This window comes from Aptenodytes forsteri, unplaced genomic scaffold, assembly GCF_000699145.1.
Source record: "Aptenodytes forsteri isolate BGI_AS27 unplaced genomic scaffold, ASM69914v1 Scaffold145, whole genome shotgun sequence".
Taxonomy (NCBI): domain Eukaryota; kingdom Metazoa; phylum Chordata; class Aves; order Sphenisciformes; family Spheniscidae; genus Aptenodytes; species Aptenodytes forsteri.
In genome coordinates, this window is record NW_008795122.1 from 21,095 (window position 1) to 40,961 (window position 19,867).

Below are 19,867 nucleotides of genomic sequence, written 5' to 3' on the forward strand. Positions count from 1 at the left end.
GTCCCTTCCATGGGGTGCAGTCCTTCAGGAACAGACTGCTCCAGCGTGGGTCCCCCATGGGGTCACAAGTCCTGCCAGCAAACCTGCTCCAGCATGGGCTCTTCTCTCCCCATGGGTCCGCAGCTCCTGTCGAGAGCCTGCTCCAGTGCAGGCTTCCCATGGGGTCCCAGCCTCCTTTGGGCGCATCCACCTGCTCCGGCGTGGGGTCCTCCATGGGCTGCAGGTGGATATCTGCTCCACCGTTAACCCCCATGGGCTGCAGGGGGACAGCCTGCCTCACCATGGTCTTCACCACAGGCTGCAGGGGAATCTCTGCTCTGGTGCTTGGAGCACTGTCCTCCCCCTCCTCCTTCACTAACTTTGGTGTCTGCAGGGCTGTTTCTCTCACATATTTTCACTCCTCTCTCCCCTGCTGTTGATTGCCCAGCAGTTTTGGGTTTTTTTCCCCCTTCATAAATGTGTTATCCCAGAGGTGCTACCACCATCGTTGATGGACTCGGCCTTGGCCAGTGGCGGGTCCATCTTGGAGCCGGCTGGCATTGGCTTTATCAGACATAGGGGAAGCTTCTAGCAGCTTCTCACAGAAACCACCCCTATACGCCCCCCGCTACCAAAACCTTGTCACACAAACCCAATACAGTGTGTTAGTGTAAATTTACCATGTTTAATAATGGGATTATAGTTTGCTTCCAAACTCTGCTGTAGCTGCATGTTGGAAAGAAATCTGCATTGAGCAGAAACAGCAGCATGTAAGCTCGCTCTTGAGTTGGAAAGGCTACTCCGTTTAATGTAATGATAAATTAAGTTCCTCCCTAATCTGTGTGTCTTAAAATATAAAGAGGAATTATGATTAAGAATCTGCAGTGCTCTGCAGCCGACATGCTTTCATGTTGACCTGGAATATAGCTCAGTCTTCACTTTCGTTCCTTGTTCAGTGGCTTTGCTGAGAAAGCCAAACAGAGAGTTGATTATGGTGTTTTTTGTGATGAGGACACCTGTCCACTAGGAAATGCGCTGAGACCCTCAACTCAATTTACATCAGCCAGAGAACAGCTGCCAGATGGTAACTACTTTTGGTCACTACCAACCTGGTTGAATTTGAACTGGTGACCTAGAGGTGAAATGCTTTATATCCTATTACTAATTCCTTGAGGTTTCCAGTTTCTCATCCATCACTTTTTTCAAATGACAGCACAGTATATGTCTGAAATCTCAAAACAATTACTGTTTCACATATGTAGTGTGTGTTGCAGAATCTGAGATGTGCCTTTAGCTCTTGCAAGGCTTTCGCACTCACTTTGTACATTTAAAAAAGGTTAGCAGAAAAAGGATGTTTCCAAAGCCGCCTGGGAGTTTTCCCTCTTCCTTACCAATGCACTTTGTCACAGTTAGGTATGTTCTCTGTTACTTTTGTTAACCGCTATTTTACAAAAGGCTTTTAAACCTCCTTTATTTAAGTGGAATTCACTGTAATGATGTACATCCTCTGAATGACAGTTTAGGATTAGAAACTGTGTGGGTTTTTTGACAGTAGTTTAATTGTTTGGGAGGTGTTTTTGTTGGGGGTTTTTTTTCCTTCTGCTATGGAAGTGGAATTTCTCTAAACACCCACAGTTGAACATGCGTGGTTAAAGCAGCCAAAAAACTTACAACTCTCTCTATAGTCTTTGTAATTCTTGAAAGAACTACAAGAAATCTGAAGACGTCTTACCAGATGAAGGTCCTTGTCTCCTTGTAATCTCTCTTAGCTCCTCTCCTAACTTACCTTCCAGCTCCCAAACCCAAGCATTTCTCCACTGCATGATGCTCAAGAAAGCCTTTTCATTGAGAGGGTGCTCTCGTATCACAAAAGGGAAATCTGAGCAGGAATACGTCAGAATTTGTAGGATGAACAGTGCTGTGGAACATGACTGTCTTTCAACAAATTCCCTTGATAGCTGTAATGGCTGGTGCCCATGGAATAGATAGGCAGATGTCATCTGCATCTGATGAGGGGAAAAATGGTGCCTTGAGTTTCTCTATTGCATACCTCTGCTGGTAGTTGTCCCACTATCATTTATGAAGTGGATGGGACAACTGATTCCTCAGGGGCAAGTATAAAATATGGGGGAAAATAGTTATGATTATGTAGAGAGTTGCATTATTTTTCTTTATGCTAAATTGAAAAACTGCCATGATTTCTGTTTTCAAGGGAAGATTATGCAAGAGCTCTCTCTTAGTAAGATAACTTACCATTGGTGTTAAAACAAGACACTAGTTATGGCATGGAGCTGATAGACAACATCGACGCTTTTCAAGGCTGGGATTTTAAAGAATGTGGTTAAGAATTTATCTTGGTGTCTTCTTGATCTTAGCTGATAGGTTTTCTTCCACTGCAGAGAACCTGCCAGCCCTTGCAGCCAGGTGTCTGTGCATCATGAGCAGAAGAGGTTATACACACTGTACAAGGTTGTGTCTTTTTTGTTTCCCTTTGGCTGAATTCAAACTTTTGGTATTACTGCCTGGCTTTGTTCCTGTTTGTATGCCCTCTCAACAGGTAGGCAGCGATGTTTTCGGTTTTGTTGGAGACTAATAAACTATTAGGTTTTAAGTCAGGAAAGTTAAGGAACATACTGGCCCAAAGAGTTAACTATCTACAGTGAGCTCTCAGATGCCAGGGTGACAGGATTCTTGAAGCATGTAAAACAAAATTAGAGAGACTGTGAAATACAGTTCTCTTTTACAGAGCGAACTCATGTTACGTTCCCAACCTACAGTTCATGTACAGTGCTTGCTCTACTAGACTTTTACACCCTCAAACTTTATTACAGGATAAATAACACAATCATTGTCACAAAATAAAGTAAGTAGATGGTTTCTGGGTAGTAAAAGTCCGCTTGGTTAAGTTACTGCCATTATGTAGTAATAAGGTAAACGGGATGAATCTGTTCAACTCATAAAATCATAGTTGCACTGAAGTAGCCACAGTCAGCAACAGCACCCAGTCCCCAGCTCTAATTAAGATTTTTCTTTTGTCTGTGATTGTAAATCATTGTGGCTGCTAGTAGAAGTTCTAAAATATGAAGGATAGTTAGGGATAAGGAGTGGCTGCAATTTTTCTCTGTCGTTCCTTGGTGTCTTTGAGGAGACAAATAATGAGCAGTTCTTACTCTCCTTAGTGCCATATACCAGGGACCCCAGTGGGAAGAGTTTGCATACTCTTTCTCCACTCTTTACACATTTTTCAAGGAATCCTTCTGGGCTATGTGTATGCATCCTGAAATAAGAGATGCCTGCTCCATGTGTGCATGTACATTGTCATCGTTCACAAAAGTATGCGTATGTCCTAGGGCTGGATGGGGGTGGAGAAATACATACACACAGACACACACACGTACTTATCTTCTGTATATGTGCAATAGATTTTATATACGTTTTGACATTTTGTAAGATCTAGATCATGTAATCCCCTTCAATGAAACAAGGAGGGAGGTGGGATATATTTGGCTAGCTCTAGCAAAACCTAAGATGGGCCATATGTAATATTATATCTTTGAGTAGGCTGTTTCTGCAGTGTCATCATACTGACTAGAGTCAGATTCTTCCTTGGCTCATCCTGGACACCCGCTTTATATGACCTAGAAAAAAAATATGGGGGGGTGGGGGCGGTGTGTATTTTTAGCTAAACTAAAGGGTATAAGCAAGGTTAAAAAAATAGGGTATTGCAGGAACCTCATGGAAACAGGCACTTTCTAAAATAAATGAAATGGAACATGCGTTGTTTCTTCGTGGATTTTTTAATGCCTGTTGATACATCTGGAGAGTCTAGAAAAGTAGTTTTCTTTAAATTACCAGCTATTCCTATGTTGTTGCTTCATAATGTGCAGTCAGGGCTAAAAATGAACACACAGTTTATTCTGTGCTTATATAATATAGAAATTTAGGAGTTGCCTGGCCTCTTTAGTATGTAGGCTTTAACTTAACCTACAGTGGTAACTAGTTCCTAAAATTTTGTCTGTAGTTCTGAGTATCAATATCTCATAAATATATGACTAGTTAAAAATTACCCCCTGAACTTATTAACAGTATCTACTTTTAGCAAGTTTGCATTTAATAAGTTCTCATTTTCCACAGCTTTCTTAAAACCACCTTACTGAAGTGATCTTTTCACAGTCCTGAGTATCAGCCATTCAGCAGGTCAAGCAGTGTAATAACCTTGCATTAATCAACAGCTAAGATTTATATCAGTACCTGCGGCATCACACTAGTATAACCTAAAATAAACAGCATGATGTTTATATTAGTCATGTAACAAGTGTCTTTCTCAGTTTGGTCACATGCGTTTAATTTAAAATATATCCAGTAAAGAAAAAATTGCTTGGCACTCTGTGTTTCCATTTTAAGTAACCAATTTTAAAATAGAAACAGTACAGGATATGTTTTATAAGAGGAGCTCTAAAGAAGAGGACAAATTCTTTCATCACTCCAAAATGTCTTTGAGGAGATTTACAGCAGGTGGAGAGGAGAGAGGCTGAGAGGCAGCATGCTTTGGGCAGCCCCGGGGTGTCCTTTGCTGCTGCCTGCTGCCAAAGCACGGTGGGGACTCTCCCTGCCAGAGCTGTGGACACACGGCCCGTGGCTCTGCTTGCTCGTTTCCCCTTCTCCCCTTTTTGTATTTGCTGCCCGCCCCGACATAAATTGTCCTTTATGTTTGAGGGGTTCACGCTTGCTGTAGGATGACTAAGCTGTGATCCAGCATGTGCAAAGGTCTGTCAGGCTGGTGTCTAGGAGGTGAGTTAGATTCAGGCAGGACTAAAAAGCCCCACTTCACAAATGCTGCAGAGTGTACATGGAAAATTAATAGTTTTAGGCCTAACAGTCTCAAAGCTTTACAATTCCACCTGTCCTGTAGGAAGGGAATATCATTTTACAGGAGCACCGTGTTCTTCTGTGGAATTCACCCCTCAAGGCCAGCAACTATCCTACTGGACAGGTGGAATTTTAAGGCTATGTATTGCATTTCTTGAGATGGGTGCATGTATATTCTTTGCTCACTCACCATGCTTTCCCATAACATCCTGTACCAGAATACTGTGAACTCATTTTGAATTTATTGGACGCCTAGCACCTATTTAAAACATCAATTTTAAACAGCACTGTAACATCAGATTTAAAGTGCAACTTGCTGCATTTTTTTTTTTCTTTTGTGTTTGAATGTTACACATTGAAATGCACTCAGTCAGCTAACAGTGACGGAAATAGATATAAAGTGGATCTGAATCTAGCAGTCTCAGTTGCCTAGAAGCAGAAAGCCAACTAAGCAAAATATTTTTGTTGTTGATACACAGCAATAAAAGTCAGCAGATTCAGAGTTAAATTTGTGGCTGTTTAGTATAGGACTTCTTATTAGTGAGAGACAAAATTTCACCTCTCAAAGTAGCTGATGCTTTGTGTATATGTAAGTGGACTTGACAGATAACTTCTGATGCAAGTTGCAGTTCATACTGCCTTACTGTATTTATTAAATCTTTGCAATAGTATTGCAAGATATGAAGCTAATAGAGCAGATATCCTTTTATCCTTCTAATTTTTACAAAGTTTTCTTTAGACAAACAACTGCTTTCCTTGTAAATACTTCCTTAGAAACTGCTTTCCTTTCTAAATAGCAGGCTTGTCATAGACCTAGAGCATCCACATAAGAGCTATGAATGGACATCTAATAGCCTGATTTCTACCAAAATGGCCTCTCTCTTGAGTATAAGTACCATAAGCGTCGCAGTGCCCACCTTCAAATGTTGACCACCATGCCAGAGACATGTCATAAACTCAATTTATAAGCTCGGTAAAAACACAAAGCCTACTGCTATATATCTAAGAGGAGAAGTAGTATTTTTATTGATTTGTTTTTAACAATTGTTTCAGGTGCAGAAGTCCAGATTAGCCGTGTAACGTCCATAAATACAAGCTTTGCTTAATTTACCAATCGCTACGAGTCTAAATAAGTAATACAATATGAGAAGGCATGCCAAAAAGTACCATATCGTGTGTGTTAACACTGAAAGTTGCGAACGTAAGAGGGTCAAAGTACAGAATGTTACATATACAGTATGTGTGCAGTTGCATATGCATGTTCATAGACATGACTTGAGTTCAACAAATATAATGTCAAAAATTTGACTCTGTGCCATTTGTTTCAGGCAGTTATTTGGCAGAAGACCAGGGTGTCAGATCACAAAATGGCCTGTATGTCAGTTCTGGGAACAGCCGTTATGGGCAGTATGGTACCTTTTCAACACTGCTGTGAAGATCCTGAGGTGAGTTTAAACTTCCTTCTCCCGAATCCACTTAAAGCCTGTCAAAGAAGAGAGCTAAATCAATATTCAAAAAGAAGGAGACTTTGAAAAAGAGAATATTATCTTCAGATTGACATCTGATTAATGCATTTGATTCTGTTACTGTCCTCTCTGTAAAATTAATTGGTTTGGTGATTGAAAATCCACTCCAAGAATCATCTAGTGAGGACTCACGTGGCACTGATCAAATGGCAGTAAAAACAGTTGTGATGACAAATGCAGAATTGCTGATTGCTCAGAGCTGTCTGAGTTGGGATTCCTGGCCCACAGGCAGGTTGTGCTCTGATTAATATCTAAGCATTTATATCATTCTCATCCTCGTGGCCTCTTAGCCTTATACTTTAAAGAATATCACCTCAATTTCAGTGAGGGGCACCTGAGCAGCAAAAGAAACAGCATACTTAGAACATAAACATACATTTCAAGGAAATACTAGTTAGTTTTCAAAAAATTCAGTGCACTTGACTTTCTTTGCCCCTGTTGAAATTGAGGGAATTGCCCATGATAATCTCCTTTGTCTAATATTTTCAAAAAATTTTTTACTCTGCTTCCATTTTTGTTGGAGATATTCTTATAAAGGGGAGTCTTGCTACTGCTGATCCTTCAAAGTTGCATTTTCCTGTATCTTGTAGTAATAAATCTTGACCAGTCATATAGATGAGATGAATCACCATCTGTAAGGTCACAGTGGCTATTAAACACACCTTGCCATGCTGCATTCAGCATGGTAAGGTGTGTTTAATAGCATTCTTTAGACTTTATTAAAGTCTGAATATATATATGTATTAAAATTTAATAGCATTATTCAGACTTAAATCTTGAGTTTGTCAGAATGCTTGTAGTATACATTTGCAGGGAAATGAGGGGGGAAAAAACAAAGTTGCTTCTTGTAGTTTACAAAGTTTTAGTTGCTTACGTCTGAACAGAACATCCAGAGTGATTCTTACCTGAATGCAGGTTGGATGTGCCCCACAGGGCAAGTGCAGGGGGCTCCGAAAGGAAGACATGGGGGTATTTAGAAGGGACTAGCTTCAAGGAGGCACTCAGGTTCTCACATTACCTCTCTGCTATATCATGAGGCATCCATACTCCTTGAATAGAAGTTGGGGAACATTCCATCTCTCTCTGTCTCTAAATAGTGTGTAAAATACCACGTGCATCACTTATAGGTGTATAAGTGATCCATGCATATTGCTCATGCACAAATCTACGTTCAGAAACCATGGACGTTTCTAAATTAAGCAGCCAAACACTATGAAATGACAGAATTAAGGTTGCCTGCGTAACCCTTTCTTTCTCCCTTGTGTGCTGGTATTGGGGTAGGTATTTAATGGCAGGGCATATGCTGCTTTTTTCCTTCCCATTAGGTCCATGCCTCATTCAGAGGGCAGCTCTTTAATTCTTTTCCTTTCCTACTTGTTCATTGTGTAGCTTTATACTCCTTTGCTGCAAAGTCTACTCTGAAGACAAAACTAATCTTGCTATAAACAACTTTCTGTAAGCTGTACCTTGCTAACTGCAGAGTTAAAACTTCTGTAACAAGTGATCCAGGGGTTTTAAAGACTGGCCTTCTTTAAAACATCTCCATTATGAGGACTGAATGAAACAAGAACACATTTCAAGCTGACTCCAAAGCATGCAAACTCAGGAGCTACTTGTAAAATAAAAAGAAAACTAAGAAAATAAAGAATTGACACAACTTTTTACATGTACAAAACAGCATCTATGCTTTTCACATCCCCAGTCTTGTAAATGGATGGATATATTTTGGCTGAAAACTTTCACACAGGAAATTTTCCTAGTCTCTTCTTTTTCTGTGGAGGTTAAGTTTAGCAGATACACATGCTACTGGGAAAAAGATAAGTACTTAAGAAAGACATTCTGCTGTCCACTCAACACAGCTATATTTTAATACATATATAAGTTTTTTTTTATTAAAGTATTAATTTTGAAAACAGTTGATCTAACTTAAAAGCAAAAATTCTGTAATATTTTCCAGTCTCTGTAATTTTGTCTTTATACTTCGTATACTTTTGTATGTGAAAATTCTAATAACCATTTCTAAATCTGGCAACTTCTTAAATGAGTTATTTAGAGACTTTCAGTTTTGCTTTAATGTTGTCTGTATATAAAAATATTGTTTGAAGTGAAAGACTTGTACAAATATTTGGGAATTAGAAAAGGAGCTTGAAGCGTAGAGGAGGGACATTCAGAGAGGATGTGCTAAAGTTGCAGAATAAAAATCTAGAAGTGCTGCATGTTGTTTTCTGATAATCATCCAACAGATATTTGACACCTCTTTTACTTGACCAGTGGTGTTTGGTTATGTGCGACGTTGCTGACCAGAACACTCCAGCTTTAGCACAGAATGCTTATTACAAGGTCAAGAGGGAATAAGGGAGCAGCACATGAGCAGATAGCTGGCATGACGTAGATGAATGGGAAGGATGGGCCAAATCCCAGGGATTTTAAATTCCGTTTCAAATGCATGATAATTTGGATTTTAGTAAATACAAGTGGTTCTGCCAAAAGCAAAGCTAACGAGGTCTGATTTCTGTGTTCAGTGATCCACCCTGCTACCAGGACATTCTCCAAACTTTCCCACATCTCCAAAATCTCCATCCTCACGATGCCCCAGTGTTCCTTCACCTATTAGTTTGGGCAAGTGGCAATGGGGCAATGTGTGGGGCAGTATGTGGACTGGTCGGCATGTCAGTTTTTACATGCTGATGATCCTGGCTTTTGAAAAGTTACAATTGCCTTTTCCTCAGTAAGGTCATTATCTTGAGGCTCTCCTCTCCAAACAGCTGTCAGTTACCACAGAAATTGTGGAAATACAATATCTTTGGGATTTCTGCTTCTTCATCAGATTGAATTGAAATCGATCCAACAGTTTCAAAGTTGCTTGGTGGGGGAGAGGGGGAGGTGATGGGACAGGCAGCACAAGTCATCGGCCTCATTTTGACCTAAAAAAAACTAAGCTAAAGAATCTCAACAGAAAAATCTTAAAACTTGGAGTTAATGTTAGGTACTCGAATTGTGTGATTTTCCAAGGCTCCTTGGCAGCGCTGTGTGCTCACAGGTTCTGCTGCAGTCTGTGAATCGTGGGTGCTCAGCACTCTTGAGAGTCAGATGATTTGGATACAGGTGGTGTAGGTAAATTTAGGTGTCCTGAATAAATGCCCTATGACAGGCTATTTAAGGTGTCCTGCATGTTGAAAGTGAGGGATTGTGTGTTTTGGGCTTTCCCCGTAGGGGTAATTCACTACTGCCTTCACCAGGTTGGGCAGCAGTGCGTGCCTTTAGCTTGTACAGGGGTTAAGTTGGCAACCCTGCGGTCACCCAGCCTAAAGCTGGCTGGTGTTGCTCTCCGCAGCCCTCAGCTGCAGACAGCAACCTGGTGCAACTGGCAGTCCAAATGGGAAATTTCTCAATAAATTGATCAAGGAAAATAGATACAAACCCATCCTTCTCAACCTCTTTTTTTTTTTTCAAGTTTTTTTAGTGCGTGCCTTTAGCTTGTACAGGGGTTAAGTTGGCAACCCTGCGGTCACCCAGCCTAAAGCTGGCTGGTGTTGCTCTCCGCAGCCCTCAGCTGCAGACAGCAACCTGGTGCAACTGGCAGTCCAAATGGGAAATTTCTCAATAAATTGATCAAGGAAAATAGATACAAACCCATCCTTCTCAACCTCTTTTTTTTTTTTCAAGTGCTTTTTTTTTTTGTATCATAACTTTCAAGAAGCAATGTATGCGTTTGAATGACTTGGACTCCTGTATAATTTCATTTTAATATCTCACCTCTAAAAAAACCTTTTTGGGGTTCTCTTCAAAAGACTTTTGCACTGTATTTGTTTATCATTGCAGATAAATCTTTCTGGATTTCTCCCAAAAGCTGAGTCAGACAGTTCTTTGACAAGCCTTTCAAGTTCAGAAAGGAGTTTTGTTTTTATAAATAATCGTCCAGTTCATCAGAAGGAAATACTGAAGGTAAGATCCTCTAGCTTTTTATTCAAGGAATAGAAAGGTGACTTCTTTGAGGACAGAGACACCTATGCAATCTACAACCTTTTTCCCATGTAAAATAACTGGGGTATTACAGGTGAAGATACTAGCATTTACAACAGAAATGTCTTCCACAAGTCTGATGCTCCTGGTGCCTCAGTTCTGTTCCATTTGCTGCAGTCACTTACAACCACAGAGCTGGAGGTTATGTTTATGGCCGTTTAAAAAAAATGTAATTTCAGATACTCTATGCGAGAGACCAGAATAGCTGATTCTTTCTTTGTGTTAGCCTGCAGAAAAACACCTGTGCAGTTTTCCATGGGGGAACTTTATGTAGTTTCTTGTAAGAGAATTCTTCTGAAAATAAAGTTTTGATTTTGTCCACTTCTTGCTGTGGACTTATCAAGCAAATACGCATACTTTCCCTTTAAATTTGTGTATGCATTGGATAAAAATGAAAGTGATAGTGCAGCAGCGTTGGCTACAGCTAGGCATTGTGTAGGCAGAATTTGATACTCTTGGGTTTCTCACACTACTGAACCTTGCAGCACCTCACTTGGAGCAGCCTTGCTGTCCTAATCCTTGCCCTCCCCAGAAAAGAAAATCATGTTCATGCCAAATTGTACGTGTAGGTTTTAAAGTGGAGACAATGAAGTAATTTCAGTTGGCAAGCAAAGCTTTGTAGATGTAAACCCTGAACTTGTGTTGGTACGTTAAGTGCCAGATAAGGCTAATCCATCTCCATGCAATATTTGATGTGCCTGGTTCTTCTGGGAGTTCAAAGCTCAGCTTGAATCCCATGACAGAGACAGCTTTTTAACCAGAGCGCGGAGGCCTAGATTCAAGGTGGGATTCAGAGTACTATCATACAAAGTAAAAATACTTTGCCCTTCATTTAGGGCTGTTCTTGTAGTTGTGCAAGTGATAGTCTTCTGCTGCCTTTTTTTTTTTCTTCTTTCTTTTGCAGTTTTTTAATTGTTTTTTTTTTGGCCAGGTGAGGATAACAATACATCTGTAAGAGTACACTTTGATAGGTTTGGAAAACAAGCTATAGATCACTTACTTTTATCTCCATGCTATGTATGGGGAAGAAGTGCTGGTGGACCTCTCATTACTACAGTTCAGTGCCAGCTGAGGACAGGCTGTGGGAATATTAAGGTTAAAATAACTTGAAAATATTTAAAGAAATTTAATGTTATTTAAACAATATTTAATAATTAAAAATTAATTAAAAATTTAAAATTTAATCTGCAGCAGCTCTTCATTTTTTACGCTTTCAATTTTTTTTGTCTCGTTAACATATTCTTTTCTCCAGTTTGTATGTCTGTTAAAGGATCCCTGATACTAGAGGGAAATGCAAGGATCTTTATTTGATCTTCTAGTTAATGAGACCAAAATTCTGAAACAACTAAATAATTTTGTAGTCTTTTGGAGGAGTTTTTGGGAGGATTCTAGAGAAAATAGTAAGGGCAAGCAGAGTTTGAGAAAAGCTGTAAATTTATAATTGGGTCAATAAAAGGAACAAATTAGTCCTGTTCTGGGAAGAGGGCAGGTCTGTGGTGCAGGTGCTATTTTCTCAGACAGACTTTAGTGTGGCTGAAAGAGACAGCAGTGTAGTTGCATGCTATTTAAGTAGATTTTCTTTAAAAAGCAAACAAATAATAGTATTTGTGTTGATTGAGGAAGTAAGTACTGGAGTTGCAGTCCAATTTGGGCATATCATATCTTTTCTTCCAAGTGTGATCAATGCATTCATTCAGAAGGTCAAAGTAGCTACCACTAGTGTCTTGGAATTGTGGGTTGTTTGTTTTTTTTTTAATTTAGCTGTGAAGATGTGGAAGCCACCAATTACTGTGTGGTTATTGGTAATTATTCCGGCATACATGTATACCCACGAGGACCTTCTTAGCATTCCTTTAACTTTAAAAAAACCCTAACAAACCAGTTATGCTTTTATAATGTCAAATTTTGTTTCTGTGCCTTTGTGTCTATTTTATTGCCCTTACTGACATCTCTTTATTAAATCAATCTTTAGTTAATTCGACAGTACTACAGTCTGGTGACGCACAAGGACTGTACTCGTTTATATCCTGTTTTCTTTTTGAATATTACTGTACCTGCCTCTGCTGTGGATGTGAATTTAACACCTGATAAAACTCAAGTTTTACTGCATTATAAGGTAACTAAGATTTTAATCTGTTTTTGAGTTGTCAACCTTTTACTTATGTAAGCATAATAAGGGCTTCTGGGACTACTGAAATGTTTGAAGGTAAACAGTGCCACTGATTTTTTTTTATTTTTTTTAATTTTTTTTAGTTGCATGATAGCTTGCCTTTATCACAGGACTGTTTTGTTTGAAAAATATTGAACAGGCTAAGTGGAAGATGATTCAAAATTAATTTCCCAGTTGATTTCAAAGATCATTTTTACACTGTCAGATATATGTGTGTATCACTTTGTTTTCAGATGGCTTTATAGTGAGAGAAGCTAAATGGAATTATGAGGTGTGTCCCTACATAAATCTCATGCTTAACTTCATATTACACTAAGTAATCACTTTTTAAATGCCACATACATTAAGGTGGGGGCAGGGGGGGAGTTGATTTCTGGTCAATGCAATATTTTGCCATTGTGTGCATAGATTATTGTTGACATCACTTAAGTTTCAGAATATCCTGTTCATACTATCAAGACCTGAAATTTAGACCGTATATGTCTGTGTTTTAGAGGCTGTATAGTGATAAATTTCTATAAAGTCACTTTCATTTATTAGCACTTCATATGAAAAACAGTGCCACATAAATTAAGAAGGCCACATAGGTTATTCAGTGTGAATGTAGGTAGTCACACCAGTATGTTAATCCTCTTCTTCACTGAAAGTTTTTGTATTTGTCTATGTTAATTTCGTAAATATACTGCCTGTTAAATGTCACTTGTATGAAAATTAACACAGCATTCTCACATTGGATCTAGTTTAAAACTTTCCTTCAGCATTAGAAAAAGGGTTGTTTTTTCTTTTTTCTTTTATTTTGTGGGTTGGGGTTTTTTTTCTTTTTCATTTCCATCATTTGGCGCAAAGCTGTCTTGGAAGCATGCACCATAAAAGCACCTACAGAAACACGGTTACATGAAATGGGATGTTGTTGGTGCATCTGTCTTGACTATAAGCTTCTAACTCCATATTAGGTGGGAATAGCTTTATCTGATACTGGTTTAAGCAGTTAGTACCCTGCTATAAAGAAAGCGGTTAATCGGTTTTGTGATATCAGAGTAAACCAGTGAAGCAGAATACCTATCACAAAATACTTGAGGCTAAAGGTGTCCAGTTCAGAGTCTTTTTGAGCATGTGTGAACAACTGAAATGCAATAATCTGTCCAGATTTGTCTGAAAAATATTCTGAATAAGATCACTTTGCTTATTGTTCTATATTCTCAATATCTGTCAGTTACTTTTTCAGGTGTGCTTGTGCATGTGGCTTTTCTGTTTGGTTTTGTTGTTTTGTTGTTTTTTTTTTCTTCCAGGAATCTGTCTTACTTGCTGTTGAAAATGTGTTGAAATCACTGTATGGGCCACTACCTGCTACAGTCCCTGGTGAAAGTAATAAAACAGATGTTACCTCAGAAGACATGTTTGTTCATAGAACAGAACAAACAGATGTGGTTGTTAATGAAATGGGACCATCTGGAAACGATGATCTACGTGCTCATACTTCATTCCTTTCATTCAGCAGTGATGTGCAAAACTGTCAAGCAGGAAAAAACACAGAGATCTGCTTAAATCATCAGACGTTTTGTGGTGATAATGTACATAGTCGCCTGGACAAAAAAGAGGTTTCTAAGAGTGATGCCTTTCCAGACAGTTCCTTAAATTTATTGTGTGAGAAGGAACAGAATGGACAGAATATGACCGATATTCAAAGTAACAGTGTTCCCGTGGACCCCAAGTCTAAAAAAGCTGATGAGCATCCTTTGAGTTCTGATAATATTGACGAAATAGAAAAAATTGAGGAAGCCTTAGTCCCTAAAGACTTACCTGAAATCTCTGCTGATAATTGGAGTATGGGAAGTGGATTTAAAGACCGTCTAGGAGACAACCTGGAACCTGTTAAGATTTTGATTCCTGAAGTTGGAGGAACAATTAATAAGCAAAATGAACATACTGGTGAACAAAGCGATGATTCACAAATCTCAAATCAAAGCGTAAAGAAAAGAAATGTGATAAGTGATAAATTCGGTCACGTGACGGCTTATGACTTAATTAGTAGTAGAATAATAAGGAAACCGAAGTCTGCAATTGGATTTTTCACTCAAGAATGTCGTCCAAAATTGGTAACTGATAATCCAAAGACCAGCATGGAGGACATCCTGCTGAAAATTGAAGAGCAGTGGAAGAATTTGAACGAAGAGGAAAAAAGAAAGTAAGTTTTCAGGCTGTCTTGCTTCTAAATCTGGTAGTTACCAATGAGTCACCTGTAGTGAATTAAAAAAATTGTAACTTCCCAGTTAGTTATGAAAAAATAGAGCAGAAAATTATTTTTGGCTTTTCAAGATCAGCATCAATATTTTGAGTTGTCATCTTTTTCTGTGTGCATACGTGCACTGCTGATTTGAGTTACTCATTTTGCCACTGTGCCATGCAGCAGTTAGGTAGGGACAGTTTTGCTGAATTGTTATTTAGAGATAACAGGCAAGAAATTGTACTGTTTGAATCCTACAAACTTCTGTTTTCTAAGGGCTGCCTGTATATTGTCGCACCCGATGCACTGTCAGTGAAAATGAGTATGGTGATGGACGAGGCACCGTATAGTTCCTCCAGAGCTTTTTCCAACCAACAGTTCTTTTTTATTGCTACAAAGTGGGAATTCTTTTTCAGGATTTTTAGTACTCGAACATTTGGTAAACTCCTTTCCTCTAAATTTAGTACGTATCACAACCCAGGCTACCTCAGAATTGTATTTATAAAACCCAGTCAAATGACACTAGGAATTTCTTTTTCCCCTAAACAGCTATTCCAGTGCTGGTTCAGAGAGTATAGTACAGTTTGAATTTTAATCTGTTTCAGTCAAAACCAAATCTCTTTTTAGATTAAAATATGAATAGTTAAATTCCATAGTTTTCTAAGATGAATTGTCAATGAGTTTTTGAAATCCATCTGCAAGTAAGGGAAATATTTTAGCCTAATTTGGAGCAGGGGTTGGATTAGTTAAAATATTAGGTATATGTTGTCCTTTATGTGGAACTTGTATTACGGTAAAAGATGGATTAAAATAACAGATTTTGAGACATTCTGAGACAGTTTAAAAAAAAAAAAGAAACACCAAACCTTCCACATTTTGTTTGTAATTTTATAAAATATAAAACACTGTAGGGCATCATACAAATGAGGAAAATGGAAGTAGTTCTTCAATAGTTTTACATGTAATGATTTGAATGCATACTGTGATTTGTAGCAGAAAGTTTGGGAAATGAAATTTTGGTTCTGAAGAACAAATTTATAAAATAAAACACTGTAGGGCATCATACAAATGAGGAAAATGGAAGTAGTTCTTCAATAGTTTTACACATAATGATTTGAATGCATACTGTGATTTGTAGCAGAAAGTTTGGGAAATGAAATTTTGGTTCTGAAGAACAAACTCATTGGAAGTGGTGTGAAAATGTGTTTTCTTCATGTTATGGAAGCAAGGAGAGGGGAATTAAGAAAGACCACTGAAAAGGAAATTATAGTAGTCAAAACAGTGTAAGTTTAACACTAATGAGAGATTTGACTGGGAATCAAATGACACTAGGAATTTCTTTTTCCCCTAAACAGCTATTCCAGTGCTGGTTCAGAGAGTATAGTACAGTTTGAATTTTAATCTGTTTCAGTCAAAACCAAATCTCTTTTTAGATTAAAATATGAATAGTTAAATTCCATAGTTTTCTAAGATGAATTGTCAATGAGTTTTTGAAATCCATCTGCAAGTAAGGGAAATATTTTAGCCTAATTTGGAGCAGGGGTTGGATTAGTTAAAATATTAGGTATATGTTGTCCTTTATGTGGAACTTGTATTACGGTAAAAGATGGATTAAAATAACAGATTTTGAAAAATTCTGAGACAGTTTAAAAAAAAAAAAGAAACACCAAACCTTCCACATTTTGTTTGTAATTTTATAAAATATAAAACACTGTAGGGCATCATACAAATGAGGAAAATGGAAGTAGTTCTTCAATAGTTTTACATGTAATTATGTGAATGCATACTGTGATTTGTAGCAGAAAGTTTGGGAAATGAAATTTTGGTTCTGAAGAACAAACTCATTGGAAGTGGTGTGAAAATGTGTTTTCTTCATGTTATGGAAGCAAGGAGAGGGGAATTAAGAAAGACCACTGAAAAGGAAATTATAGTAGTCAAAACAGTGTAAGTTTAACACTAATGAGAGATTTGACTGGGAAAATGGTGAAGAGAAGCTATACCTAGTGAATTACTGTTAATATATCTGTGTTTTCCTTGACTTCTTGACTTTGAAAACATCTGCGTTGTTCTGAATACCAGCTATTTCAGAGTTAAGTAAAACCTTTTTATCTAGCTTCTGATTTACCTAATTTAAAGCTCACCAAGCAAGCAACATGCCATGATCATAAAACCATACATGAGAGTGTTTTGTCCGTCTCTGCATTAGCAGAAATATTAATGTAATATTAGAAATCTACTCTGATTATATTCATGCTTTTAATGAAATGAAACAAAAGGTTCTGCCAGCTGTTTCAGAAAATTTTAATTTGCTCTGCTTTAGCTTTTGAGATTTCATGGTTGCTTTCCTGGTACAACTGTTATGTTTAAAAGTGTGCCTACAGATTAACTTTGTATTAGTTCAGGAAGGAGACCTCTCTGGTAATGAAGTTTTCCTTATATGTAGGAATGAAAGCAGTATGGTCCAGTGGATGTTGAAGTGAATGAAAAATTTACCGCTAGTTGTAGCCATACATTTCAGCTTTGGTGTACCTCTTTTCTGCTTTTAATCTTTTAAAATTGCCTCAGAAAATGACAAAGAGGAAGAGATACACAGACATCTTTTCCTCCAAGGCAACAATCCAGAAGAATTGTTGTATGTCTGGCAGAGAACATAAATCTTGCCTACCAGATACTCTGGATAAATTGGGCCACCTAGAGGTAACAACAAATGCATATACAACAGGGCAGCCAAAGTGCCACAGTTCTGAGCACACTATGCCTCCAACTTCATGCAACGTTGCTGGCAAGACACCATTTTTCCTGGGCTCTAGTCCTCCATCCTTCTGTGATAAAGTCACGCATTTATGTTACAATGGGTGTGCTTGGCTTCAGCATCTCTGTTTCTTTCTGTGGCTCCTCCAGCAGGTCTAAATGAGCTTAAGTCCCTTTTGGGAGCAGTACAACCAACAGATGTCTCATAGTGACATAGGATAACCTTTTCAAAACAAGCCAGCATTTATTACTCAACCGGAATGTAAAATGTTATGGTCTTTAGGTTATAATAGAAGAGGAAAGCTTCCATGCATGTCCATGTTGGCAGCATCGTATATCCCCCTGCTTTGCAAAGCAAGGATTTAATTTCTTGCACTCACTCTGCTCTTACTTAATACAGCTTGTGTATGTTTCTGGCCTTAATATTTCTCGCATATCATGCTAAGGTAGGAGTGGGAGAAATCCCTCCAAGTGCCATGACAGTGGCAGCAGTAGTTATCCTGAAGGTGTAGGAAAGGTTCAGAGCTACACACATTATCATGAGGCTAACAAATTATCTTGTCAGCGCTCTACAGTAATTCTTCATGAGTATATTTGTACCTTGAGAGAAATGTTACTTCAGGTAGCGTGGCCTTTGCTGTCTGTTGACAGGTAAGAGCGAGCACATAGACAGTCATTAGTGGCTAGTAGTAACTAGCTCATGTGTGGTAGCTTTTTATTGCCTGATAAACTTTCCATGCATCTCATGGCTTGTGTGTGTGTGTGTGTACGCATTATTTGCAGCTCCTTCACATTGGGGTGAATATGCTTGCTTAGCAATTCCAGAAAAAATCTTTTTTACTGTATTTTAACCTTTTAGTTAACAAGTTCTCTTTCCTTTGGATGGAGGTCATTTTGTGGTACCATCTGGTCATTGGCCATCCATCCAGCTCCATTAATATATTGCCAGACAGTAATCATGAATAATGTTATTAATAATTGGTATCAATCCTTCCATACTGTTGCTTGTCCCCAACATCTCTTCAGTCATAATAGAATCATAGAATCATTTAGGTTGGAAAAGGCCTTTAAGATCATCGAGTCCAACCGTAAACCTAACACTGCCAAGTCCACCTCTAAGCCATGTCCCTAAGTGCCACATCTACACGTCTTTTAAATACCTCCAGGGATAGTGACTCAACCACTTCCCTGGGCAGCCTGTTCCAATGCTTGATAACAGTAGGCCCATATTGTCCACTCCTAGGAAACAGTGCTAGTCACCTGAAACCTATGCATTTCAGAAGATGACTGTGAAAAGCTGATATGGGCAGTTAAAAGCTTTTATTATTTTCCTGTTCACGAAGGAAACACAGAAGTAGTGTGTAATACTTACTCATGGTGGTAGTTTGAGTTGATTTGGTTTCATTACGTGAAGAGGCTGATGCTGAGACGTATTACATTCAGAATGTAACCTCTCTATTCTGGATACGTATGAACGTACACAAATGGCCATTTCCAGTCAGAGTTTTCTCCAAATAGTCAAATTCAGATTATTTGTCTTGTAAGGTCTGAGAGACCTTATATTAAAAGGTTTTTGTTATATGCTAAATATTTCATTTGGGTTTCAGATGCAAGGGGAAAATAATAAATGGTGGATCCATTTTTCTAGTTAAACCAAAGCTGCCTTTGAAACTAGACTTCATTCTAGTCTTCCACTTCCCTCGTTACACCCAGTTTTCCAAATTTCCTTGGCTTTAGGTTTTGGAGCTTCAAGAAAGGATCCTAACTTCACAGTCTTAATTCACAAAGCAGAGAAGAAACTGTTACTGTAGCACTTGTTGATTATACTTGCCTCTGTGGAAGGATTTTTGGAAAGGCAAAGGTGTTCCCTCGTAGTTTGTAACCTGCTGTTTTCTTTGATTCTGAGCAAATCACTAATAATGATGTATATGACTTTGCAAAACCCTCACAATCAAAGCTTGTAAGGCTAGAATTTTTCTGCTGGTAGCCTAAAATGACAGGCAAGTTGGACTTTCTTTGGAAGTGTTTTTGTTTTGGATTATCAGTGTATCACTGAAAGCTCAGTTCTCTTATAGTTAAAAATTCTCCTGTATTACAATTGGGTCTATTCAATACAAAGTATTTATTGATCTGGTCAAAGCTATAAATGTATTTGGGATAAAAAAAAATTCTGTTCAAGTGATTTCATCCATTCATTTTAAAAGGAGCAGATGTTTTTTATCTTAACATTTACTCCATATTTTCTAGGACATGATTTATTGCAAGAAACTATTTAAGCTGACTTTTTTAGTTAACTAAATATTGGTACCATATGTGAATGCTAGC

The 19,867-nt window shown here is 38.3% G+C and overlaps 1 protein-coding gene across 1 annotated transcript in view; it reads left to right on the top strand.

Annotated features, from left to right (window-relative positions):
- PMS1 (PMS1 homolog 1, mismatch repair system component) overlaps nt 1-19,867 on the top strand; it is a 47,690-nt gene that overhangs the window by 14,162 nt on the left and 13,661 nt on the right. Inside the window, exons 5-8 of the mRNA XM_009277115.2 lie at nt 6,177-6,293; nt 10,197-10,319; nt 12,370-12,513; nt 13,857-14,752. Of these exons, the coding sequence (XP_009275390.1) occupies nt 6,177-6,293; nt 10,197-10,319; nt 12,370-12,513; nt 13,857-14,752 (1,280 nt within the window). The remainder of the gene's footprint in view (nt 1-6,176; nt 6,294-10,196; nt 10,320-12,369; nt 12,514-13,856; nt 14,753-19,867) is intronic.